General features: G+C 29.2%; 5 protein-coding genes across 8 annotated transcripts; 3 read left to right on the top strand and 2 right to left on the bottom strand.

The window, feature by feature from the left end:
• Positions 1 to 417: 417 nt before the first annotated feature.
• Positions 418 to 1,912, bottom strand: LOC117908391. The gene has a single exon (XM_034821966.1). The coding sequence runs from the start codon at positions 1,250 to 1,252 to the stop codon at positions 818 to 820; it is 435 nt and encodes a 144-aa protein (XP_034677857.1). The 5' UTR covers positions 1,253 to 1,912; the 3' UTR covers positions 418 to 817.
• Positions 1,913 to 4,310: 2,398 nt separating this feature from the next.
• Positions 4,311 to 11,535, bottom strand: LOC117909165. Of its 4 annotated transcripts, none has more exons than XM_034823073.1 (10): positions 10,674 to 11,535; positions 10,555 to 10,557; positions 9,606 to 9,917; positions 9,165 to 9,378; positions 8,855 to 8,964; positions 8,568 to 8,767; positions 6,794 to 6,897; positions 6,155 to 6,342; positions 5,869 to 6,068; positions 4,311 to 4,865 (listed from the first exon to the last, which is right to left on the bottom strand). In XM_034823073.1, the coding sequence occupies exons 1-10, from the start codon at positions 10,924 to 10,926 to the stop codon at positions 4,632 to 4,634; spliced, it is 1,818 nt and encodes a 605-aa protein (XP_034678964.1). In that variant the 5' UTR covers positions 10,927 to 11,535; the 3' UTR covers positions 4,311 to 4,631. The 4 variants fall into 4 exon arrangements, with proteins under 4 accessions (XP_034678964.1, XP_034678966.1, XP_034678965.1 ...); XM_034823075.1 differs by having other exon boundaries at positions 9,606 to 9,809; positions 10,674 to 11,534; XM_034823074.1 differs by lacking the exon at positions 10,555 to 10,557 and having other exon boundaries at positions 10,674 to 11,534.
• An 8,509-nt stretch (positions 11,536 to 20,044) lies between these two features.
• Positions 20,045 to 21,284, top strand: LOC117908597 (fe(2+) transport protein 1-like). Its single transcript, XM_034822249.1, has 3 exons — positions 20,045 to 20,653; positions 20,750 to 20,899; positions 20,979 to 21,284. Exons 1-3 carry the CDS (start codon positions 20,045 to 20,047, stop codon positions 21,282 to 21,284), a joined length of 1,065 nt encoding a protein of 354 aa, XP_034678140.1.
• Positions 21,285 to 24,871: 3,587 nt separating this feature from the next.
• On the top strand, positions 24,872 to 25,529 carry LOC117909213. The gene has a single exon (XM_034823155.1). The coding sequence runs from the start codon at positions 24,958 to 24,960 to the stop codon at positions 25,297 to 25,299; it is 342 nt and encodes a 113-aa protein (XP_034679046.1). The 5' UTR covers positions 24,872 to 24,957; the 3' UTR covers positions 25,300 to 25,529.
• Positions 25,530 to 26,428: 899 nt separating this feature from the next.
• On the top strand, positions 26,429 to 27,361 carry LOC117908525 (ribosomal protein S2, mitochondrial). Its single transcript, XM_034822157.1, has one exon. It carries the CDS (start codon positions 26,542 to 26,544, stop codon positions 27,205 to 27,207), a length of 666 nt encoding a protein of 221 aa, XP_034678048.1. The 5' UTR covers positions 26,429 to 26,541; the 3' UTR covers positions 27,208 to 27,361.

Genomic DNA, 27,361 nt, shown 5'->3' with positions numbered 1-27,361 from the left:
AATAATTTTTATATTTAATGTTTCATTTTAAATCACTTTCCATATTTTTATAATTATTTTTTAATATAGCCCTTCTAAAATTAATAAAAAATAATTAAAAATATTCTTTAAATACATCCTATTTTCTAAGAACATAAAATAAGAAACTAGCCTTTTTCTCTCTTTTTTTTTTCTTTTCTTTTTATAGAGAACAGGAAATTTTTTGGCAAATAGTTACCAAACTTGGGCTTAGTAGCTGTTCTTAAGAACCATTTTTGGCAAAAACATGGACTTGTATCAGTTTTTAGCTTTTTTTGACCCACAGCCTTTGGTTGTCAAAATATGATACAATGTTGTGAACTAAAAATGGAAAAGAAGGGAAACTTCAAGGAATCTGAACAACAAAAGGTCAGCAACATAACCAAAGGAAGCAAGATCTAACAGTAAGAAATCACAATTTTCATCATTATTTCAAGAAAATTTACAATTCTAATTACAAAGATCCAACTGGGGCAAAAACAAGCTATAGACAGACTCATCTCCTGTTTTCAAGCACCATCCTGCAAACCTCATAGAATAAAGCAATCTAACACAACTTCCCAACCAAATTCAATAAAAAACAAACTGACCCGTCATTCAATTCATCGTCTACTGCCACTTTCCAAGAAAATCAACAGTCACCCAGAAAATTTTGGAAAAACCCAGTTGCCCAAACAGAGAAATCTGTGTAGTTCCTGTTCAATTCAACTCTATTCAGTATTGGTGGATCAAGGAAGCAAGCCACTGAGCAACCATCTAAGTTCTATTTCCATATCAATGGAAGCTCACCTCCAAAATCCTAATCATACTTCTCCCTCCAAGAGTATACAACCAGGAAAACCCATGAAAGGGCCAGAACAATGTCTCCCACAACCTGCTTTGGCCAGTCCCAGGCCAGATCTTCAAGCTTTCTCTCAAAGTAAATTCTCCACAAAGCCATGAAAACATGAAGAGTGACGCAGCCCTTGGCGAAGAAGCTCTGAAACTCTCTGTCCTTGACAAAGGCCACCATGAAAAGGAGGAACCCAATGGCGAATAAAAGCAATCCAGAGAATGAATCCGAGGTTCGGATTAAGAGCTGATCATGGGGTGTGGAGCCCTGAAGCTTCCGGGCAATCTCAGGGCCATGCCCAAACACAAAGATTTCGTTTGTGTAGAACATCATTAGAGCTCCACAAGTGAGAGCTATCACAGAATGGAGAATGCATGTGAGGAAGAAAGCAGCTGATCCCATGTTGATCAAACAACCCTCTAAATCTTGAATAAGAATTCACAGAGTACAGATTAACAACCAAACTCTAATCCCAAAGCAAACAAATGGACCTGTGATTTCAATACCAACCCTAAATTCAACTGTACATGGGCAAGAAACCCAGAAGAACCATCCCTTGATTAGAACCCTATATAGATCTTTTCTCTCCAATTCAACCGACCTCAACATAAATATTGGATCAAAAAAAAAAAAACCCACCACGCCCAAAGCAATTAAACCACAATGAAACCGACAAAATTTTCTAACGCCATTTAGATTTCTTCAACAATTCAGGTTCCAAACCCAAATTTCATTGCAGGAGATCCGATCAAACCCGGATGCAACACCCAATAAAGGAAACTGAAACTGAAACGGGTTTCTAAAAATTGGGAGAAACTTTTTTTTTTTTTTTTTTTTTTCTGTGGATATGAAAGGACTGAATTTTGGAATTGCCAGTAATGGTGAATTCCACTTCTTTCTGCACTATCAATGATTTTCCACGATTTATTTGGGCAATTGGGTTCTGGATTTGGATGAATGATGATGATGACGATGATGATGGGTTGAGAGTCTTTTTTCAATGGCTTCCATACTTTATGCAGAAAATGCCATGCTTGCTTCTTTTACAAAGCTATTGAATATCCCCTGGCATGGACCTTAGGGCTTACATCACCCTTTTTATCACCTAATAATTATTTTGGATTTTTGCTTTTATTTATTCATTTTCTTGGAGGCTTGCATGAGAAGGGCCCATTGCCTTAGATTCTTTTAGATAAAATCCATGGTAGGGTATTGTATTATCAGCCTTTTCTTTTCTTACCTTACCATATCTAAAAAGCATTTTCATGTCTTAAATAGAAAAATGTTAAGATATTCTCAAAATCAAAGAAATCAGGCCATAGGAAATGAAGTTCGTCTTTGAAGGGGTCGAATCAAATCTGTTCAATAAACTTCTTAAGGTCAACAACCTTAAGATCTTTCCACACAACATCAATTACAATTTGATCCCTGAAAATGACTTCTTTCAATATTGTGATAGAATCCCTTAAATTTTATCTTTCACTTCAACAATTATGACCTATAATGGTGGCATCTTACCATAAGTCATTATATTAAAATGAAGATTTCATGAGATTTGTCAAAGAAGCCAACTTTCACATTTTTATAACCTCGAATTATTCGGTCCGTCCTTAGACAATGATTAAATACATTTGATCTTTATGAGTTTTCACTATCTTTTCATGTTCAAATTTGATCGTTAATCTTCCAAATTTCTTAAGATGATATTACTCCAAATTCTGTTTATAAAGAATTAATTTTAATTAATAAAAAAAATTGATGTCTCGTACACTTGATTAGGGGTGCAATTTAGGTTATTTGACCAAATCTAATCTGAATCTAACCCAAAATTTGGATGAGTAAGAATAATTATTTTCAATATTTGAATTATGTTTTTTCAATCCAAGCTTAATTTTGGTTGAGCTCGATAAGGTTCAACCAAATTAAACTTGGTTTAATGTTTATATAATAATATTTTTTTTTTTAAGAAAAATATTAAATTATATTTATTTCCTATATTTTTCATTTTTTTAGAAAATATATAAAAGGTATATATTTTGAACATGGTTCAATAAAGTAAAAAAAATAAAAAATAAATGGTATAACAACAATGAAAATTGGAAAAAAAAAATAAGTTGAATAAAGAATTGAAAAGTTGTCTTGATTGAGACAATTTAAAGTGATTTTTCTTTATAAAGATTAATGAAATGACAGTATCATTAATCCAATCAACTTTCTTTACCAATCCTTACAGATTTAATGGAAAGTCCATTTGATTGGTATTCCAATTCAATGACAGCTTACTAAATTAAAATGGTAGGTTGCCAAGCATTAAATTCCATGGTAAAAATTGCCATAAGAAAGAGGAATATTGTGGAAATCAAATGGTTGTGCCATAGTATAATTTGGTTTTCTAAAATAATAAAAATATTTTTTTAATTAATTTTAAAAATAAATTCAAATATGAATAAATATTATTCATATTTTAAATTATTACTCAACACACTTCAAAAAAATAATGAAAAACACCTTGAATTTGTTAAAAAATAACTTATTTTCAAAAAAAGAACTTTCAAAAAAAGTTTTTCTTATAACTTATTTTCAAAAAAATAAACTTTAAAAAAAGTTTTTCTTTTTTAAAAAAAAATTATCAAATGTTTTATGAATTGGTACCAAAAAAATAAAAAATAAAAAATAAAAAAGAGTACCAAATCCTTTGTCTTTCATTTTTCAAAATATTCTTGATGATAAGGGGGGTGTGAAATGTCTAGTTACAATGTCAAATCAGTGGTAACCCATCATATCTGAAGGTGAAACTATTTGAAAATTTGAATTTGGAGACCAACCCAGTGCCAACTATATGATAAAATTGGTCTGCAGAGGATGCCATGAATCATGGGTCCACTCTCACAGCTGTGAGGGTGAGGATTCTCTGATAATTGTGTTCAAAAAGACAAAATCTTCCAAACATATATTTCAATCCAGCAAAGCTTTCAGTACAGGTTGTGTCGTGCTCACCACTCCTTTCATTTTTTATTTTTTTAAGTTTTAATTTTAAAATAATATGCAGTCTCCCACCCAGTCCAAATATTTTTAAAAAAGAATTAAAAAATAATAATAATTTTAACAAAATTTTGATAAAAAAACATCTTTTAGATATTACCTTGACAGAACCAGTTGAGAAAACTAGTTTTCAAAAACATTCTCAAACAAACTCAAGATATTTATCTAAATGCTCAACAAGCAAACCTGAGTGATATCACAAACATTTATCCCAAACTCAAGTGATTGGAACAGACATTTGAGACCATCCTAAATGGGACTTTTGCTTTATTGAAAGGGGAAAAAAAAAACCCCCACTGTTGAGCTACACCTAGAGGGGACATAAACAAGACATCCATCCTTAAAAAGTAAACCTAATGCAGGAAGAAGAGCATACAAATTTTGAAGGAGACAAAATAGAAACAAAAGTTGAATCCAGTAAATGAGAATGTCACTCTTCTATTGTGTCATAAAGGGAAAGAGAGATTGTATCTTTGAGTTCATAAATATGGAAATAGGGAACATGACAGCATTCCAGATCACAAGAAAATGAAGCTAACTCGTATGAAGCTTATTCAGAATTGAGGTATTTAGTATTTACAACAAAAATGAATAGATATTGACACTTTCCAAACAAAAATTTGGACCATCTTTTCTCTATTTTCAATCAAACTTGCACTCATCTGCCCAAATCCTCCTAACCCATCAAGAATAAATTTGAAATTAAAGACCAAAAATTATTTTGTGTTGCCTAATATACTCAAATTGAATTGTTATCCCTAAAGCCAGGGCCAACTTTGCGGTGACGCCTTGAACCAGATCTCCTCTCTCCTCTTCCACGTTTGGGGGGGTTCTTCCTTGCAGGGGTCCTTCCAGCCACATTTTCAGGGATGACCGCACCTCGACGATTGCCTGGGATCACCACATCTCGAGGTGGTGGATGTACCACAGGTGGTGGGGGAGCCATGTGCTCCAGTAAATCTCTATGGTATGCCTGTATGCCAAAGATCAAATATATCCAAAATGTATATACATTTTCTACTGGCTTTTAAAGAAAAAAAAACCACAAACAAACATAGAATATGTATGTAAACAGAAAGAATGATCATTTTTCACCACAAAATTAAATTTATAATCGTTTTCTGCATTATTGATAGGATTTGTGATAAGTACATTGTGTTTTCTATTTGTGTTCCTACAACCCCCTGAAGGTTTCCATATGTTAAATAAATATCATCCTCGGTGAGGACTCCATTTCCCATAATTGCTGCATTCCAAGGCATAGGTCGTCCAAACCCTGTGTTAGCCAAGTTTGAGGAAGATAGAAATGGTAACCTAACAGGTTTACACTACTACTGATGATCCATGAAGATGTAAATGACACCTGAAATGGTGCCACCTTGTGGGCCTTCCAAGCCGATCAAGAATTAAGATGTATATAATCATAACATGCATGGGTTTGTGAATCAGAAGGTAATTCGGCAAACCTTCTATTTCTAACCTAAAAAGATAGGCCATATCTTCTATGCAAAGTTCATAGCAAAGATAAAGAAAAAGATAATCATAATATGCATTTAAACCATGTTTAGTTCCTAGAAAAGGAAAAAAAAATGTCAAGGAAAATGAGTTTCTCACATTTTTAAATATAATTAAAATTAGTTGGACATCTTATGCATTTTCATATTATTTAATCTTTATATAGAAGAATTAAATTAAGTTAAATGAGGTAAAAGAAACATGTAAAGATAATTTATTAACATTAAATCTATTTTTTATTTCCTTCACTCTTTTTTTTTTTTTTCCTTTCGTTTCTTTTTTCTAATCTATGTTTCATTTTCCTTCCCTTTTTCTTTCCTTCCATTTTTTTCTTTATTTTCTTTTCATTGTATCATCTCTCAATTTTTCCATGAACTAAACATAGGATTAGAGTTACATCCTACTTATTTGATGTCCAAATGACACAAATCCTTAAAATGTTGCAGTTCATAAAATGTTACCTGATATACAAAGTTTCGTCTTTCACAATCCAAAAACATGCTGATGTTCCAATCAACTTGTGCCGTTATTTTGTCCCTCACTATGGCAAAGCTTAACTGATCCCTGGAAGTAAAGCGATCAACTTCATTGAACCATAGACAGGTAAAAAGATTTGTAATGGGGATATGTTCCTTTACAATCACGCAACCTTCAGGAACATCTGCAGCAACTCAGACATAAAGCCAAAAACCTCAATTTCAAGATACAAAATAACACACACAATACACATAAGGATCACACACTTACCGCTAGTTATAGGAAGCTTAGCCTCGGAATAAGGTGTTAAACCCTCATTTTTGTAAAATTCAATCTGGTAATCAATGGAGACATTATCATACTTCCCTGCAGCTTTATTAGCTTCAGCTTCTTCAAACACATCAAAGCGCCTATAATGTCTTGAGATTGCCAAACTAGCATTTTGACGCCATAAGAACCTGAATAATAGATAAATGAAGGTATCATACAGTAGAAACTAAGAAACACTGCAGAGGCATACAGATATATAGTCAAAATTAAATCCTAATAATGCACTGTTCTTGATGCATCCATGAGCATCATATGAAAGATGACTAAAACAAAATGACTCCTACATCAAGTTAAAATTGCTAAAGTCACTTTCATGCAAGTGTACATTAACAAAATGGCAGAATGATGTTCAATTCCTATAAGTTAAAGTTCAAATTTTTTTTCTCTAAGTCTCTATTTTGTGGTTAGATCAAAAGTCATGAAGGACAAGGAGTTGTGAAATTTAACCATCAATCGATCAGGTTGATCAAGTGGATAAAAAATTATTAACTTGATCATAGGAAAGATATTTTCAAATCTTCTAATTAATAATTCTATGTCAAATTTCATTAGAAGTCATCCAAACAGGAGAAAATCTACCTCTCAAGAACTTGGTATGGATCCACAAGAAGCTGAAGTTTTCCATCAATCCATATGGAAAACCGGACATTGGGAAAGATTCTGTGCAATAGAAGCTTTGGAATCTGTCACAAGCATGCAAGCAAATTAATAGTACTGCTTATGTAATAAAATCACGATGCTATATGGTATGCCTCTTTTGGCTCCCAAAACAACTCCAAATTTATTTATTTACAAGTTAAAAGGAAAAGACAGTGACTTCCAAAATAAGTAGACTAATTATAAGAACAATGCCTCTTTAGTATCATACTTATTTGATGGTGAGTTTTATGGATCCTATTTTCAATCTACTTGGCTCAAAATCCTTCATAACTTAGGCAACCCAAATATTCTTAATTTTTATCATACACTAGATGCACAACCTAAAAAATACCATTGACATTTTAAAGAGCCAATTGACTCTGATGTATTCATAAGCATTGCATCCATATCCAATGCAAAAAATTAAGAGCTTAATGTCAACCTTGGATGTAAGCCCATTAGAATTAGAAACTAACCAGTTGATATCATGCATGTCAAAGATCTCATTCTAACATATGTTGGGTACTCTCTTTTGTTGTTAAAACCAAACTTATTACTTTTTGGAGAGCATTTCAGTTCTGAAGTAAGTTCAGTTATCCAATTCCTCAAAATGAAGCTCAATTGCCCCACCTTTTTTTGTCAGGTTGTAATTTAGCCTTAACATAGTAATGTCGTCTCCCAAAATCGTATAATTGATCCCTTCAAGAAAATTGGGAAATAAAGATTTTATGTAAAAGTGAAGAAATAAATGAAGTTCCAAAGTGATCGGCCAAGGCTAAGGTGGCCCTTTTAGCAAAGATTAAGTATGGGTTTTATTTCTTGCAGGCTCATAGCAACAACCAAGTAAGATGTAGTCAGGTTTTGGATGGATTAACTGCTTATTTTAGAATGTTAGAAATTTTCCATGCACCTTGTTTGTGACCTCCAATCCATTTATAACACTAAAAGAATCTGCACCAACAAGAACAATAGAAGTTGAGATCATTCCTCTTCCTTGGAACCATTGAAAGGAGATCCAGTTTGGCTTTTTGGTTGTTGACACAATCAATGGACATGAGAACATGAAAGCAGTCTATTACACTTTAAAGATAGTCCTTATATGCCTAGCCTAAATTTCATGAAGAAAATTGATCAAAATTGGGTTCACAAATTGAGCACAAAAAACATTAAGGTTTAACATTATATTGAGAAGGACACAACGCGTGATAAGGACTGTATTGAGTAATAATAAGAGTATAAAAAACTGCCTCCAAAACCTCTGGGGAAAAAAACAAAGTAACCCCTTAAAGGTCAAGGACCCTAAGGCATGATTCATACTAATAGCTGAACGATCTCCTTGGTGGTTCTTTCCAAACAAAAAAAAAACCCTTAAAAATTAGTTCATTCCTTTAAAGACATAATTTCAATACATGTTGCCAAGAATTTAAAAGAGGATATGGCTAGGGCTAAATGAGAAAAGCATTTAAGCAGGTTGACCAAGTGGTAGGAACTAAGGCTTCATCACAGTATAAAACATTAGCATAGATATCTAAGTGCAATCCCATGCATTTTTTATGTTACCATTGTCATTTAGCTGGTTTAGTTGCATCATGTCATATCATCACAACCCAAATTCTGTTCAACCAGAACAGTAAAACAACCAAGAGTTATCTAAAGCACATCCTAGCATAAACCAAAAGGAAGAAAATAATAGAACACTAACAAGTGAACTCACCTTTCCATTGCGTCTTGCATCAGTGTATGGAATGTTATGTACAAGAATGATCCTCCATAATCCAACCCTCTTACTGCTGTCCAAGACACTAGAATTCCTCATATATGCTTCTGTTTCTTCATCAATAAACATATAAAAGGGGACATTTTTCCTGGCAGCTTCACTAACATTCCTGGGCTGTTGTATAATGTCATAGTTTCCTGAGAAAAAATGATATGCAAAAAAGTTATTTTTATACAGAAAACAAAAACCTTTCAAATAAATTTGAGCAGTTTTATCCTCAATACCAAATATAGCAGATGCAACAATGACTTCATGAGGCTGCTCCAACTCTTTAAGATCAGCTTCATCGATATCAAATCCAGTATGATGACCAGGCTTACTTCCTGTGACAAATCTGATAAAACAGAATATGCACAGTAGATATACACAAGTTGTAAATGAGATGCCCCAGCAGAAGAACAATAAGATGAATTTAGATCAAACATAATGAATATCTGTCAAAGGCCATCATGACTAAAGGACAACAATGATAATATATATACCCATATATGATTAATGCATCTAAACAAAACTGATAACAAGAGCAAAACCTACCCACAATGCAGAGTCATCGACTCTTTTATATCAAAGGAATCATTCCTCTGTTTTAGTGAAGGATATCCACCAAATTCAGAGCCTCCATGTGGTTCAGTTTTAATTGGGTTTTCCTCATGAACATAATTTAACTGTTTAAGCAGAGGTGATGGGGATGAGGAGCTTGGGATGCTAGCAATAGCCTGCTCCACTGGAATGTAACACACTGGACATGCTGAAACAAAAGGACAAAAAGTAAAAAGCACTGTGTTAGGACATATACTAAATATGCAGCTTTGTCATTTTAACTGATAATATAGCTTCTCAAATACTCATTTGACAAAAACCAAATAATTAGACAAGGAGTTTCAAATTATATCATCAAATTATTACACCATTACATGAATGGATCAGCTGTAAGGCAGGAAAAAAAATAGAAGTAAAAGAAATTTTCAAACTTACGGCGTGGTCCAATCCGTTTCCTATCTGGTGGAGGAGGTGGAGGAAATGCAAAATTTTCACATGGATGGTGCAATGGAGGGGTATACCCTATAACAGCTGCAACAGCAGAAGTGCTAGGAGGAAGGGGAGGACGGTGGGCATTATTTTCTCCACTTTCTGTCACAGTGCTTGGTATATAATCAACATTATCCTTATGCTTGACTTCTATCCTCGGCAAAAAAAATGGGAGATCTTGATCAGATTCCCCATTGTCATAAGGATTTATGTGATGGATATGCTGGGTAATGCTCACACTATTGCTTTCCGGTGCATCTTCATATAAGAACAGGCCAATTACATAGGTTATTACTCAAACATATAAAGTATAACAAATAACAAGAGAAACTTAAAACCAAAATACCACAGTGACAGTTGAAAAAACAGAAAAATAAGAAGAAGAAGAAGAATGAAACCTAAATAAGTCACAATGTATGTATACCCCAAACCCAGTTCAAAGGACACAAATAGCCACAATAAGATCAATACTGTTCCCAACATTTCTTAGTAAATAAAAAAACCCGGTGATCCTAAGCAACCTGTCTATTGCACTCCTCACTTGTTAGAAGAGAGGTACATCCGATCCAAATGAAATTCATTGCTCTGAAGATTAATACAATACAATAAGGTTAAGTTGTACTATTTCATCAACAAACAGTCACAACCCCGGGCATGTTTCCAACACTATGTAAGAGCCTGCCCATGGTCGCCATCAAAAGTTATCCTACATTTCCCACTCAAAAATAGACACAACATAAAACATAGAAGGTCATATAAATAACATCCATTAAAATAACATCAAGCATCAAAGATAGTATAGATAGCATCAATTAGGCTTCAGCTTGGAAAAAACCTATGCAAATCACATCAATCAAGCTAAGATAAACATAAGACTACACAAGTGTCCACTCACCATCTAAAAAAAACATCCATTAGGCAGAGATAATGCAAGGCTTCAGACACTGGAATTTGACAATCAAAAGAACTGAGAAAAAATGGAAAGAAAAATAAGCAAATGATACAGTAACAAACCTTTACTGACAGTTGAGAAACCTGATAAGAATACCAAAAAGGCAAAGCCAACCAAAATAAGCATTCCAACCCTTCTGCGACTCAAAAATCTGAAAAGATAGGGAAGAAGCCTTTCCTTTTCCCTAGAACCAGAAGGTAACATCTTTGAAGGTTTGCGCCCAACAAATTGAGGCTGAGGATGAAACGCACCATTTTGAAGATGTTGCAGAGACCCATAACTTCCACTACGTAAACCCAACAACCCTCCAGTCATTGTACTTCTGCCGCTTCGCCTTTCATCTCCAAAGAAAACCCTCACATTCACAAACCCACAAGTTTTTCTGCAGACCCCAATTGGAGAACGCCTCAACAACTCCCCCAATCAATCCCTCCTCCTTTACCAAACCCACAATTCTTTTCCAAAACTGGTACAAATCAATCCATAAAAGCAGAACCACTAGCCAAATTTTCTGAAAAAGGAAAAACAAACATTCGATCTAAGCCAACACGCAATTCAATCGCGAAAACCCAACATCATCTGTGGAAAAAACTAAACAAAAAGTATGAAAACGATTACAGACGAAAACCAAATCAAAACCCAGAAGTCTGAAAACTCCCCCAAATCCAAATCCAAAACCCAACCTTTGATCCAAACCCACAAATCACACCTCCCAACCCAACAAAAAGTGTGAGAAATTTCAACAGAAAATCAAAATTTATTGAATGCAAATGCGATATTGAGATGAATTGCTCCCTCCATCAATGTCTTCCAATTCCACAAAAAAAAAAACCCAATTCAAATTCTGGAGATTCTCTGAATTAGGTCAGATTCCACCATTGTACATCTCTTCCCCCGTCCGCGTGCTTTCCAAATTCACAGTATTTTCACAGCTAGCCTATTTCTTAATTTTAATTTTAATTTAATTTTAATTCTTTTTGTGAAAATTTATAATATACAATATGCCTTCAAAAATTTAAAGTGACAGGGATAATAAATAATAATCCCATGTGCTCATAATTGTCACGTGCTTAGCACGTGAGTGAATGTAGGGTCATTTTCGGGACAAAAGAGTAAAAGTGGATGATTAATCGATCATGAATCTCCAAATGGATGTCACTTGTTTAAGGTTATACCCATATTAATTTTAAGAAATATTATTTGATTATTAAAAATCCACAATTTTTTTTCTACAAATCATTATATGTTGCCATTTTATGAAAATTATTTAAAAATTAAATAGCAAAAATAAATTATGAGATATAATAATACATTATTGGCCTACCATAATTGGTTATCATAAAGTTTGCGTGTGACAAAATAGAGAAAATAATTATTAGGAAACAAAAAATATATTTCAAATATTTATAAAATTTTCCTATAAAATGAAAATTATAACTGAGGGGAAAATCTTTTAGGGCATATTTGGTAACTGTTTTTTCTTAATAAATCTGAAAAATGGTTTTTAAAAACAGTTTTGGAATTTTGTTATTTAGATTATTTAAAACAAAAACATGTTTGGAAACCTTAATTATTTTGCATATTTGTATAATTATTTCTTAAATCAGCACTCGAAAAATAAGTGAAAATAATTAAAATATATTATCTAAAAACACTTTATTGTTTGTTCTTAAAATCGAAAAACGAAAAAAAAGCTTAGTAACCAAAAATTGTTTTTTGTTTTGAATAATAGAAAATTATTATAAAAAAATAGTCCTCAAATAGATCTTTAATATTTTTCCCTTCATTTTGTCTTATTGTGTTTTGGTTTCAAGAAAATTAAAAATAAAATAATTTTTTAATATTTGGTTTATCAAATAAAATTTAATTTATATACAATAAAAAAAAACAAGTAAATGAATTTTAAAAAGTATAAAGAATAATTTATTAATTATATATATATATATATATATATATATATATATATATATATATATATATATAATTTTTTTTCTTCGTTTTCCGTTACATTTATATATTCTTTTAGCTTTTTTTTTCGATATTTTCTAAAAATCAAATATAGCCTAAATTAATTAATATTATAATTACAAAAGAAATTTGTAAAAAAAATAAAAAATAGTCTCATAATGTTTTTCGATATGGATTGTATTTTGCAATATAATTCTTTTATTGTAATTAATAATATTTCTTTTGTCTTTTCAAATAATATTGATATTATGAAGATTTTATTAAATATGAAACAATTTTTTAACCTAAAATTTAATCAATTTAAGCTTCTGATTAAGATCAGATCCATTTTCAAATTCTCTAACTAAAATTATTAAGATTATAAATGAAGTCTTACACTACTAACAAAATTTATGGGTTTTTTTTCTAAAAGGAAATATTAATGTTATGTCTGACTTAGGAAAGTATTAAGAAAATGAAAAAAAAAATGGTAAGAAAATTAATTTTCATATATTAGGTTTATTAGTAAAAATAGGAAAAATCAAATATAATTAAAATCAATTAAAAACTTATCCATATTCAAATTATTTAATATTTATATAAAAATAACAAGGAAAAATAAGTGACATAAATATGAAAAACCATATAAAGATAATTTATTGGATTTACATCTAGGTGTTTTTTTTTTTTCTTTTACTTTTTATTTCATATTTATTATTATTATTATTATTATTATTATTATTATTTTCCTTCAAAATTTTCAATAAACTGGCTATAATTCAGTGGTATTTTGAAATCACATGACATCATGAAATTCATGGCTCCAATTAATTGGAGTAACAATAAATTTTAGTTTGTGGGGATTTTAGCAATGGGCTTTACTATATAATAAAGATTTCAAACAAAAGAAAAATAAAATTGGGTGTAATATAAGACCCCGTGTTTTTTAAAATAATTCAAAAAAATAGTTTTAAAAATTTTTCTTTAATGTTTTATAAAATAAAAGTATGTTTAGGAATTTGAAATATTTTTAACCTGTTTTTAATATTTTTAAATATGTTTTAAAAATATATTTTATGTTTATAGTTTTATTTTTAATCATTATACATGTTTATATAATTATTTTTTAAAACAACTCTAAAAAACAAGTGAAAATAATTGAAAACAATTTTAAAATATTATTTGAAAATACCTTATTTTCTATTCAAAAAATAGTTTTTCCATTGCTAAACGTATTTTTCAGGTTTTTTATTATGAAAAACATAAAACTATTATAAAAAATAGTTATCCAACAAACCCTAATTTTTCCTATTTTTTGGATTTTTTTCTTTTTCCTTTTTATTAATACATTTGATTAAAAAAATATAATTGAGCTCGATAAGTTAGTGGTTGTAAATAGTGATTTCCCATTTGAGAGTACCATCTCAAAAATTCCTCCATTTTTGTTGGTGTATGACAAGACAAAACACTTCATATAATATACCAATAAAATTTAAAAGAGATTATTGGGAATTTATACTATGATAAGTGTCTCTTATGATAATGTTGGTTTTGGCTTCACATGAAGTAACAATCCACTAAAGAAATAATTTGAGGAAGAAGACCAAAATGATGGTGAGGGAGAAAGTGAGGGTGAGCTTCCCCTTCCCTTTAAACATCATTTTCTTAGGGTCCATCAATTTAAATATCCAAAATAATTTATCACATTTCTCAAGAATAGTTTCTATTTTATTTTTGACTATTAAAATTTTATATAAAATTAATCAACTAGTACAAACGAAATTTAAAAATAAAATAATTAATATATTTGTTTTTTTTAATGTTTGAATTTATCTCAAGTTTATTAATTTATCTTTATTTACCAACAAAAAAAAAAAATAGTAGTTACATATCATTGCTCCTACAAAAAACAATTATTATGTTTTTTTTTTTTCTATTTTATGTAAACAAAATAACATACTTGAAAACTAATAATTTAATAAAAATAAGAATTAATATTTTGGAATATGTTAAAATACCAAGATTACTTATAACAACAAAAACATGAAAGTTAGTGGGTGATTGGTAAATCAACTTAATAACTTACGATCACTTAATAACTTAATTTAAGTCATTAAGTAAATTAAGTATATTTGGTAAAATAATTTAATAATATGACTTAAAATAATAAATAACTTTAAGTAATAAGTAAAAACAATTAACTTATCTTAAGTTTATATCCTTATTTTACTTTTTTATTTTTATTTGTCCTAATTATCTCCATGATTTTTTTTGTTACTTCACGACCTCAGTTGTTATTTGACCTCTTTTACCCTACTTATAATTCATGAAGATATATATGTCAATTTGATGGTTTAGAATAAACTTTAAATTAAGTTTATCAAATAACCTTAATACTTAAAATACGAATTAAGTCAATAATTAAGTATAATTTAACAATATTTCCTTAAAAAAAAATCATTATACAAAACCTAAAACTATATAAGAATTCATGCAAAAACAAGTAAAATACAACAATAATCCTTCCAACCCCCCTTCCCAAAAAAACCCAACCGTGGTCCAAAATAGAACCCTCATGAAATACCTCAAGGATCAAACTAACCCCCACATCAAAGTTGAAGATTGAATCCGATACCTTTTATAATGGGTCACATCCAATCTTGTAAATATTGTCTATTTTTAACTTAAAGGACCCTTACGATTTTAAAAATGTCTAAATGATTAAAAAGAGTTTATATTTATATGACACAAAAAACTCTCTCCTATCCAATGTATTGCATCTCTAGAAACTTCTACTATTATGTTGCTCCGAGTTATTCTCTTTTAGAATTAATCAATTGTCTTTATATATATATCACTTCAGCTATGTATCTTAACCCTTGTTAGTTTTGTCATTAACAAGACATAAAATATCATTATATAATTAGTTTTTATTTTATTTAATTGTTGTAGTTGGTAGTCAACCTCTTTTTAAATTGATTTAAAGTTCGTTTGTTTTGTTATGGTTGGTCCAACCTGTGTAGTCCAATCAATTTGAACATCCACGTAACAACCTTACCCTAAATTCAATATGAATTTAGAAAAATATATTTGGGTTTAACTTGATTTGAACCATTCAAGTTGAACTAAGTTTTTGACTATAGAGGTTCACATCTGAGTTGAGTTTGAGTTTGGATTAAACTCGATTTGAACAATTTGAGTTGGATTAGGCTTTCAATAATTTGAATCTGTATTTGAAGTGAGTTTGACCTAATGTGCTCGATTTGGTATATAAGATATCATTAAACATTCATTTAATTGAAAAATAATGCAAATTATTAGGAATTTTGGATAAGAGAAAAATAATGAATTTAAGTTATATTTGATTATGAAAAATGTGAGAGAAAATATGACAGAAATATATCAAAAAGGAAAAGTAGAAAAAAGAAAAAGGTCAAAGAAGATAAATAAAAAAATAAAAAATAATAAAGTATTTTAATATACCATTTCAATCTCATTTAACTTCTTTATATAAGGATTAAATAATTTAAACATGGATAAATTTCTTATTAATTTTAATTATATTTTATTTTTTTTAATATTTTAAATATGAAGAAAAATATTATTTTTTATTTTATTTTTTTATTTTCTTTGTACTCTCCGTGACCAAACAAAACCTTAAAAGTTCAAGGAAAACAAAGAATTATAATTTGAATAAAAAAAATCCAATATCTATGTCAAAATAAAATATTATGTTTGTTCTTTAAAGAAAAATGAATAAAATAAAAAAAATTGTCACAAAAATTTTTTATAGTAACAAAAAATTACATTTAATTTAGAGGGTTTAATGATGAAATTTGTTTTAAAATTTGAAAAAACAAATGACCAAAATTTTCTATCTATTAAACCATTTCTTTCCATTTTTTTCCCTTTTTAGCAAATAATGAAGCTTAACATCTCCCATCCTTTGGCTTGAATACATGGTGTGCAAGGAATCTTACATTATACTTACCAAAAAAGGAAGAATTTTTATCAAAATTCAACATTATCTTAAATTAGTAATGCTTTGCCTACTTCAAAGGTTTGAGTGTCAAAAACAATTTCCCACCATTTTTAGCAAGAATTATAATTTCTAGTGCGTTAATTTGATGGTGATGGACACCAAAAAGATGAATTGCATGGATAATTTTAGTAAAGATTGGATTGAAAAATTTTAGAAGGGTTGTAGGGGATTTATAATGATGTGCCCAGGGAAATTTTAATGCAAATATGTTAGTTTAAGAATATAAAGATAAAATAATCATATATATATATACAGTATATGAGGTTTTAACGTGATTTAATCAATTATATTTATATATATTAATGTAGAAAAATCATTTTACTCTACCTAAAGAATATTATAAATGACAAAATCAGATACAATTATTAGATTCGAAACATCAGATTCGAAACATCTCGTATTTCTGCACTCCTTACCACACGAGTCCCCTCACTCCATCAAGTATCTTTCAGTATTTCTCACGTCATCTTTATTCACATAGTATAGTTTTTATAAACTCATCTCTATCTCATCATCTTTTCCCCTCTTAGATTTTTTATAAAAGTATTTCTAATAACTTTCCTTATTCTATAAGAAAATATAATATTAGAAATATTTTATATATAATATTTTGAAAGTATTTTTTCTTGTAGAAGTTAGGATTTGGTATAATTTTAGAAATCACTTTTAAAAAATTTATTTGGGAGAAATTTGAGAGAAAATTTAAAATAGTTGAATATTGAAGATTAAAAATAGTAAAAATATAATATTTAAAAAAAAATTAAAACAAGTATTATTTGAGCCTTTTTAAGGTTCCAATTCTTCTCCAAATGAAAATTTAAAGTAAATACTTGGAATTAATCTTTGATCATTGAAATATAATTATATTTTATTATTTAATATTATAGGAAGACCACAAATGTAATTTATACTTAAATAAATTGAAATTTTATATGTGATAAATATGACATTTCTCAGCTAATATTTTAGAATTTTTTTTAATATTTGATTGAGTCATACTCTAATATTATATTATAGAGTATTTTCTTTCTCAAAATTGAGAAATTTTTTTACTGAGGAGTCAAAATTTGACTCATGTACGCAACACGTCATCATCCCATAGTAGCACGAAGGGTGCTTTCCGACTCTTACTCCATATGAAAAAGGTATTAATATTTAATTAATTTATTATTTAATCTTTAAATTTGAAAATACAAAATATGGTAATGCACTTTAGATATTTTTAAAGATATTTTATTATTTTTAAATGTTTTTTAGAGTATTATGAGGAATTATTGAGAATATAAAAATAATAATTAAAAAGCTTTTATATTTTACAATAAAGGACATTACTTCTATAGAAAATAATAAATCAAAATACTATTTTTCAAAATTTATTTAACTGTTTTACATATTTTAGTTTCAAATAAAATTTTATTTCTAAAAATATTTGAAAACTATTTTTAAAGACATTTTTAAAAATAATATCAAATAAATCCTTTATTTTATTTTATTTTTAATTTAAATATTCTTGAAGTTATACTCCTATAAAATTAGACAATAAATGGATGGGAATAATTGTCTCAGCCATATTTCTTCGTTTTCTAAAACCCTCTAAAATGCATTTTAATTATTTTTCTCAAAGCAGAGCCCTAATAGTAAATAAATGAATAAAAGTTAAAATTTATTTACAAATAGAATATAATTCTTGAATGGTAAAATGGTTTTCTTAATCTTTATTCCAATTATTCTTCTCTCTTTTACCCATGGTTTCAAGCAATAAATTTTGAAAAAATCCACCTTCTTATCATCAAGTTGTTAGTTACTCATCACTATCCTTTCTTGTCGGTTTTCCTCACTTATATGAAAGATCGAAAGACCGAATTTTCTCGCTTATATGAAAGACCGGATTTCCTCGCTTATATGAAACACCGAATTTTCGCACTTTTCAACTCTTATTTCAATGTACAATTCCCTTGATATAGATGTGTTAGTATTTGTCTACGTCAATTCAATAGAATATTTTTCTTTATAAGAAGAAACAGGAGGAGAAAGTGTTTGTTTTCTTCCTTACTTTTTTTTATTCCAATATTAAGTATTCTTCAATTGACATTGCCCCATCCTATTTAAAAAATCTTAAGAAAGATGGCTCGTGATGTGTTTAGTCTATTCCAACACCTTGATGGTCACTTGTCACTAGACAATAGTCGGTAGAATAGTCCCTCTTCTCTTGTCAAGCACGTCAGTCGACTATATTAAAGTAAATAATTGAAATTAATATTAATTATTGAAATACAATAATATTCTATTATTTAATATTATAGGAAGAACCCATATTTTCAAATGATGAATATTTTTTTTTTTCAAATGACTTGAATCACGTTAGAGTTTGTTTAATAGTGATTTTATTTTAATATAGTGTCTAAGAAAATTTAGGAATCTAAACAATCAATTGTTAAAAAATTACTTATATAAGTGGTTTTTGAAAAGACACCTATCAAGAGTATATTTGATAATGATTAACTATTTTTAACTTTTTTAATATTTGAAAATAAACATATTCAAATTTAGAAATATTATAAACACTTTTTAGAATTACTCTCAAACCCACTTTTAAAAAATAAAAAGTTTAGAAAATGTTTCTTTTTAAAACTTAAAAAATAAAAAAATTTCAATGTTGAAAATATAAGAAACTCTTATTAGAATCACTATCAAACACAATGAATTCTTCTAAAAATACTTCAAAAGGAAATACTTTTATTAAAAATATTTCAAATAGAAATATCATCAAACTCACTCTTAATATCATTTTTCAATATGAAAATATCATAAATATAATTTATAAAAAGTTTATATTTAATAAATACGACCTTTCTCAACTAATATTTTAGAATTTGAAATATTGTGGGTATCATAATTAACCTTAAAATTTTAAAATAAAAATAATATTAGGGATAGGATAAGTGTGTGACCATTCAAATTTTTTAATATTTGATTGACTCATACTCTAATATTATAGTATTTCCTATGGAAAATTTAGAAAATTTTCATTGGGAGTCAAAATTTGACTAATGTAAGCAAGACATCATCTTCCCACCATAACCACAATGGTATGGTGCTTTCCTACTTGAACTCAATGTGAAAAATGTATTAATATTTAATTAATTTATTATTTAATCTTTCATTATTTTTTAAAATTTAAGAATATTTTAATATTTAGATTTTAAAAAATTCTTAAGAGTATGTGAAATATACAAATACCAGAAAGATTAGTTTTAAAACATTCAAATCATATAAAACACTAAATTTGAAAATAGAACATATTTTAATGTACTTTAGATAATTCAAAATACCAAACTTGAAAGGGTCTTTGACTCTAGCAAGCACATATAATAGTTAGTCCTAGGCATATGTTTGCTATCTAAGACTCTCCAATCTCCACTCCTGCTCCATTGCTCCATAGTCATGGCTTCCTTGAAAAACGTTGGAGCTCTAACTCTCCTTCTTCTCCTCCTACTTTCATTGACAGTGCAAACTTCCGGCAAGGAAGATGCCAGCGGAGCGGGATCGAAATGCGGTGATCCCAAGAGAGGATCCGAGGAACAGACATCAGCCTTAAAGCTGAAGGTGATAGCAATATTCACGATACTGATTGCTAGCATCTTGGGCATCTCTTTTCCCATACTTCTACAAGGCATGCCACTGCTTAAACCGGATGGAAAAGTGTTCGTTTTGATTAAGGCATTTGCGTCGGGGGTTATCCTGGCCACAGGCTACGTTCACGTGCTGCCGGATTCAATTGAGAGCTTGACTTCTCCATGTCTGCCGCAGGCTCCATGGAGCAAATTCCCATTTTCAACGTTCATAGCCATGGTTGCAGCGGTTTTAACACTGATGATGGATTCTTTTGCAATGAGTTATTACAAGAAACATGGTATGAGTGGAGCAGAATGCGAATATGGGGATCACATAGAGAATGATCAGGGACATTCTCATGGACACGGACATGGAGTTGGTGTGAAGAAGCTTGATGACGAATCCTCAAAACTATTGAGATATCAAATTATCGCTCAGGTATGATTCGAAACATAGGTTTTGGACCAATTTTTTTAAAGAACTTTAAATATAGAATTTGGGTTCATATCATGCTCTTTAACATTGAGGATGCAGGTGCTAGAACTGGGAATTGTGGTGCACTCAGTGGTGATTGGGCTGTCAATGGGGGCCTCTGAAAATGCCAGTACAATCAGGCCTCTCATTGCTGCTCTTTGTTTCCATCAATTCTTTGAAGGAATGGGGCTTGGAGGATGCATTCTACAGGTGACGATCGATTTCTAACTCAAAACCAGCCATGTACTTTTCAATATCAGTATATATTAATCCAAACCTCCATCCCCAGGCTGAATACAAGGCAAGGACGAAGGCCATCATGGTGTTTTTCTTCTCGGTCACCACCCCCTTGGGGATCGCGCTGGGAATCGGCTTATCAAAGGTGTACAGCGACGACAGCCCGACGGCTCTGATAGTGGTTGGAGTGCTGAACGCTACATCTGCTGGGCTACTGAATTACATGGCGCTGGTGGACCTGCTGGGCGCTGATTTCATGGGCCCCAAATTGCAATCAAACATGAAGCTTCAAATGTGGGCTTATGTCGCTGTCATATTGGGCGTTGGTGGTATGTCCGTGATGGCAATATGGGCGTGAAATCCCTTATGTTTAGGATTAATATCTTTGGATTTTTTTATATTCTTTGATATCTTAGTAATTGAAAAGAGATGTATCTATTCTTAGAGAACTATCATATTTTGAACTATAAATTTAAATTTATTTTAAACTTAAAACCAAGTTATTTTAATTATTTTTAAAAATAAATTGGATTTTACGTCTAAATCTTGACCAAACCAATCTTAAATAAATTTGATTTGAAAGATTGATTCAATTTTAATTAAAACAAGTTATAGAAAATAATAATAAAAAATTCATTTTTGTTGACTTTAATGGGTAATTGAACTCAAAGCTAAAATCATCATTTTTTAATTAAAACAAGTTATAAAAAATAATAATAAAAAATTCATTTTGTTGACTTTAATGGGTAATTGAACTCAAAGCTAAAATCATCATTTTTTAAAATAAGATATCGACTTGTAAAAGTTTTATTAAACATAAAAATAAAAAAAATAAAAAAAATCTTATATAAATGAAATTAAACTTTTGGACTTTCATATTAATTTCTTTTTAATTTTTATTGAGTTTTTTTTTTCTTAAATTTTCCAACTAAATTTATATTTATTCTTTCTTATTTTTATTTTCCTTTATCTAAGTATCTTATTGATGAAAATGCAACAATTTTTGGGAATAAGTTTAAGGAAATATTCAAGAAAATCAAGTTATTTGAGATAAATAAAAATAATATGATATGATGTGTGGAGTTGTGGTTAGTCATGCATTTATGCTTCTCACATTCCTCACTTTTTTTTTTTCACGTTCTTTTCAATTAAACATTGTCTATTTATATCCTTCTCTTAAAGGCTTTATACCAATAATGAGTTTAAATTTTTGTTTGCATACCAAATATTTATTACGTTATTATAGCATTAATTATTATATTAATAACGTAATAAATATTTAATTATTTTGAGATATTAGAGGGTATTAAAAATGAATTTAGAATATTTAAGAGTAATTTACTCAAACATTGAACATATAACGATTATTAAGTATAATATAAGATATATATTCACATGCATGATGTTTTGTAAATATTAAATTATAATTAATAACTCATATTTTTTTATTTGGATTGATTTTTATATGGATAAGAAAAAAGTTACTCAACACAAAAGTAACAAAAATAGAGATAAGAGAGATAAGAGAGAATGAGTTGAAAAGTTCAATTTTGAAATTAATTTTACAATGGGTCAATGAGAAGGTTTTTTAATCTCTTCAATTAAATCGAGGTGAAATATGATAATACTTATTATTAAAGTATTTTAATTCTTCCGGTTTTTTAATCTCTTTCAATTAAATCGAGGTGAAATATGATAATACTTATTAAAGTATTTTAATTCTTCCCAAATATATGTAATCAAAATTAAAAAAAAAATATATCGTCGCTTACCAATTAAAAAGAGTTACATGATTACTTTTTTTTTGTTCTGTCCCATTTTTCAAATTTTCTGTTCCATTTGAATTCTTCTTTTTTTTCTTTTTTTAAATTAATTAAATTAAGCAATATGATAAATAAGAAACAGTAAATTTTTATTTCTCTTTTGTTTACCTTTTCCACTCATATAATTTATATATGTAATTATCTTTTTATATTATAGAATCTATTAAAACACGCATTCCATTTACCAAGTGAAAATAAACAAACCATATCTAAATTCTAGAAATTGGATAATTGGGTTATTATACTTTGATTTTAATTTATATTTACCAAAAAACCCTTTTTCCATAATGCCTCCATTGGTTAATAATTTGGTTAAAGGGTTAGATTTGTTAATGAAATCAATTTAAATGTTGTGAACTTGCATTTTTTATTTATGTGCATCCTCATTGGACGATGAAATTTTTATTTGGTGAATTTTTTTTTTTAGATTTTGAGTCACTATTTATTTTTGTTTTATTTTTTAAAACAAAAACAAAATAAAAAAAGAAAACATGTGTGACTCCTTATTTTGAAAAATATGTCTGTAAAAACCAAATCTGAATTTGGGGATTAGATTAGTAACACCTCGCACCCCTCTAAACTCATATATAACCGGTCTCTATTAAATGAATTAAGAGAATTATGACAATTAATTAATTAATCATGGATATCAATATTATAGGAATAAAATCTAATTACAATAATGTACAAAATAAATAACAAGAGAATTATACAAAATGATTTTTTAAAATAATAATAATATTTTAAAAAAATTAATTTTCAGGAAATTTTAAATGATTTTATTAAAAAATTTTGAATTAATTATTTCGTTTATTTTTTTAAAAGAAGTCAATTTATTTCAACAAATGACTTGATTCAATTTTAAATGCATTCAATTTTTAAGAAAATTGTTTGCACTTATTTTATCAAAATAATTTAATATAAAATTTCAATTGGGCAATAAAAATCAAAAACACTTTTTTTTTTCTGTTATTATGAAAAGTGGGTTTTTATACATTCATATGAAAAAAATCACAAAACACCTTTGACTGTTCACATACTATTTTTTAATGATATATGTACTATCTTTTAATTATCTGGGGTATTACTTTTGACCACTAGATACATGAAATTTGAATTATTTTTAAAAGATCCTATTTTGTAATTATTTTTATATGAGCGTGTGAAAATACATTTTTTGGGAAAATAATAAGAAAATAAGAAAACGATTTTTTTTTTCAAAAGGCACTAAGAAAAGAAAAAAATATTAATAATTTTTTTTTAGCTTTTATATAAAATTAAAGAATATAAATGAAGCAAGTTTGAAGAGATACATAGAACTAATTTGTTTTTATTTTTTTTCATCTTGATTTCTTTTATTCACATTTTCTCTCATTTTTTTTTTTTAAATTACATATAGCATTAAAGAAATTTATTTTCTCCTTACTTACCATGAAAAAAAAAATTCAAATAAAATTGAAAAAATATTTTAAAATGATTTATTAACTTTAAATTGATTTTTTATTTTCAATACGTTTTATTTTCTTTCATAATTTTTATATTATCTCCTATTATTAATTTTATTTTTATAAAAAAAATAATTATTCAAGTATTAGATTATTGATGATTTTAAATAGTTGGTTATGTAACTTATTAAAATGATTCTTATATTTTTACTTTTATTTCTAATAAGAATCCTTTAAAAATGATTTATTTAATATTAAAATAATTAATTAAAATGGACGAAATATTCTTCATATTTGCGAATTCATCTTTTCAGATGTTTTTATTTGAAGAATAACACATTTTTGACGTAAATGTCCTTAACTATTTTAAGTATTTAAAATATGTTTTAAAAGAAATAATTATTTTTACAAGAAAATGAAGGTATTTTAATCGAGATGAGACAAAAAATAATGAAATAATTAGGTTTTTGAAATTGGGTTTTCAATGAAACTTTTAATCAAACAACCCTTTAATATTTATGATTTAGAGGTTAGATTTTTTATTTTTAAAATTTGAGGTTAAAATTTAAATTGAGATTTTGTAATTTACCACGGATATGTTTTTAGCTTTTATTAGTACCATGACACGTGCAGGACGTGTGCCTTTGGCAGAAATAAAATTCTCGAGCGAAAAATCAGGAAGAAAGAATCAAGTTGAGGTTTTGGGGAAAATTCTGAGAGGAAAAAAACCCTAGAAGAAGAAAAGCTTAACAAAGAGCTATCAATGGCGGATCCATTCAAGAAAGTTAATGGAGCGAGACTGACCTTCAAAGGAGGGGATCTTGCCACTCGCAGCAAAACCATAGACAAAGCGAAAAAGAAGAAGAAGAAGAGCAAGAAAACCATATCGGAGGAAGAAGCACTGGAGCATGAGGAAGTCCTCTCAGGAGAAGCTGGAGGATCTGGAGAGGTGTACACGATCGATGCCGCGAAGCGCATGAAGTACGATCAGTTGTTCCCCGTGGAGGCGAAGAAGTTCGGGTACGATCCCAAGACGATTTCGACGTCGGTGGAGGAGGCGCTCGATGATCGAGTCAAGAAGAAGGCCGATCGTTACTGTAAATAACTTGTGTTCTTCGCCAATTTCTTGAATCTATCGATGGTTCTGTGTTGTAGTTGTGGTTACTTTTGCCCTAACTTTCTCCTTTTTATATTTTTTTAGTAATGCGAACAATAGATGAATTTTCATAATGTAGAGCATAAATGTATCTGGAATTTGGATATTTGTTTGGTAATTAGGAGATCTTCAATTTGAAGAACGCGATAACTGGTGACGAAGGAACTTTTAAGGCTTCAGTTTCTCTCTTTCTTCGGTGTTGGAAAATTAGGGTTTCATTGAAGTTTTATTGAAACAGCTTTACATAATTTTTATCATAACATTGTTAAATCTCATGGCCGGAGCTGTAGATGATCGAACATTGTTTTCTTTCATGATAGAAAATGGAATGCAGAATGTATTTTTAAATTATTTTTTATGTAGTGTTCAATCTCAGATTCATCGATTTTGATTTTTGTTTTCTAGATTTTTGAATGAGAAATTTATAAACATTTTTAAAGATTTTTTTTTTAATTATTCTTACACATTTATAAGTTTGTAAGGGACCATGAAAATTTTGAAATATTATGGGTATATTTGATTAGAAAGAAAGAACAAAGTGAAGAAATATTGGAAGGAAATTAATTATTTTTATGTATTATTTTAAATTTATTTTTTAAATAAACATGAAATATTTTTTTTAATAAATTTTCCTTTACTTGATAATTTTCTAAAAAAATTGCTTTTAAGGAAAAACCAAGAAATTATTGAGCGATTGAACCAATTGCTCAATTGATTAAGGTCTAAAACCCTATTAATCACCTTTTTAGTGCATTTAATGTATAAGTGAATTGATTAAAATGATTATTTTACATATTGAATCTAAATTTTTAAATTAAAATCTGATAATAATTTTAAAAAGTGTTTTTGTATTTACTTAAAAAATTTTATTATTCAAATATTAAAAATATTTTCAAGAATTACTATTATACCTTTACAAATCACTTTCAAAAATTTTAAGATTTAAATTAATAAATTTTTTTTGATACATCAATCTTTTTAAAAATAATTTATGAAATTAATACGTTGAGTAAATGGTCAAAATACGGCAAATATTAAAATAATAATAATAAGGAAACCCTAAACCCTAGAAGAGTGAGCTCAAAATTTACGGGCAGGAGAGAAATCTCGATCTCTTCTGGGCATTCGATATTTTGGAGAAAACCCAATAATGGAGCGGAACTGAAGGAAAAGAAGACGACATCGAAGAAAATGACGATCCATTCTCTCGTTATCCAAAAGCTTCTGAGCACCAACGCCCATATGGGGCGGCGCTTGGTGGAGCACCATTTCAAGGTCTACACCTATGGCTTCCGCAACGGGTGCGCCGTCATCGACTCTGACAAGACCCTCATCTGCATGCGAAATGCCTGCGACTTCATGGCCTCGCTCGTCCGCCAAAAGGGCCGTTTCCTCTTCGTCAACACCAACTCCCTCTTCGATGAAATCGTCGAGCAGATGACCCGAAAAATCGGATGCTTCACCCCCGACGCCCCCTGGCGACTCAGCGGCTTTCTCACCAACAGTTCTAGTCCCAAGAAGTTTCGGTCCCGAAACAAGAAGATCATTTTCGGCCCGAGTCAGCCGCCTGACTGTGTCGTGATTTTGGATACCGAAAGGAAGTCTTCGGTGATTCAGGAGGCGTCTCGGCTGGAGATACCGATTGTTTCGGTGGTGGATCCGAGTATGCCGCTGGACACGTTTAAGAAGATCGCCTATCCTATTCCAGCTAAAGATTCAGTGCAGTTTGTGTATTTGTTTTGTAATTTGATAACCAAGACATTTCTTTACGAGCAAAAGAAAATGGGGCTTGGGAAGAAAGAGGACGAAACTGCCCGGAAATTGGCGGTTCAGAAGGCAGAGAAAAATGAGAAATGAGAATTGTGCTTGAAGTTTCAATCATTTTGATTGTAATTTGGATCTTTTTGGTTTCAAATTTATATATTTTGATGGGTAACTGTGTCTGAACCCTCTAAATTGCGATATTCTATCTTTTTGTTTTCCAATAAAGTGGGCTTTTGATTCATTATCA

This window comes from Vitis riparia, chromosome 19, assembly GCF_004353265.1.
Source record: "Vitis riparia cultivar Riparia Gloire de Montpellier isolate 1030 chromosome 19, EGFV_Vit.rip_1.0, whole genome shotgun sequence".
In the NCBI taxonomy this organism is placed as follows: domain Eukaryota; kingdom Viridiplantae; phylum Streptophyta; class Magnoliopsida; order Vitales; family Vitaceae; genus Vitis; species Vitis riparia.
This window is presented reverse-complemented; position numbering and strand designations above follow the sequence as displayed.

Excerpts from the sequence above, each read along its gene's own strand:
- LOC117908391 (XM_034821966.1), bottom strand. The coding sequence starts at position 1,252 with ATGGGATCAGCTGCTTTCTTCCTCACATGCATTCTCCATTCTGTGATA.
- LOC117909165 (XM_034823073.1), bottom strand. The coding sequence starts at position 10,926 with ATGACTGGAGGGTTGTTGGGTTTACGTAGTGGAAGTTATGGGTCTCTG. Across the intron at positions 9,379-9,605 it reads GAAACGGATTGGACCACGCC|CATGTCCAGTGTGTTACATT; the intron begins GTAAGTTTGAAA and ends CTTTTGTTTCAG. Across the intron at positions 6,898-8,567 it reads ATGCAAGACGCAATGGAAAG|ATTCCAAAGCTTCTATTGCA; the intron begins GTGAGTTCACTT and ends TGCTTGTGACAG.
- LOC117908597 (XM_034822249.1), top strand. The coding sequence starts at position 20,045 with ATGGCTTCCTTGAAAAACGTTGGAGCTCTAACTCTCCTTCTTCTCCTC. Across the intron at positions 20,654-20,749 it reads GATATCAAATTATCGCTCAG|GTGCTAGAACTGGGAATTGT; the intron begins GTATGATTCGAA and ends TTGAGGATGCAG. Across the intron at positions 20,900-20,978 it reads TTGGAGGATGCATTCTACAG|GCTGAATACAAGGCAAGGAC; the intron begins GTGACGATCGAT and ends CTCCATCCCCAG.
- LOC117909213 (XM_034823155.1), top strand. The coding sequence starts at position 24,958 with ATGGCGGATCCATTCAAGAAAGTTAATGGAGCGAGACTGACCTTCAAA.
- LOC117908525 (XM_034822157.1), top strand. The coding sequence starts at position 26,542 with ATGACGATCCATTCTCTCGTTATCCAAAAGCTTCTGAGCACCAACGCC.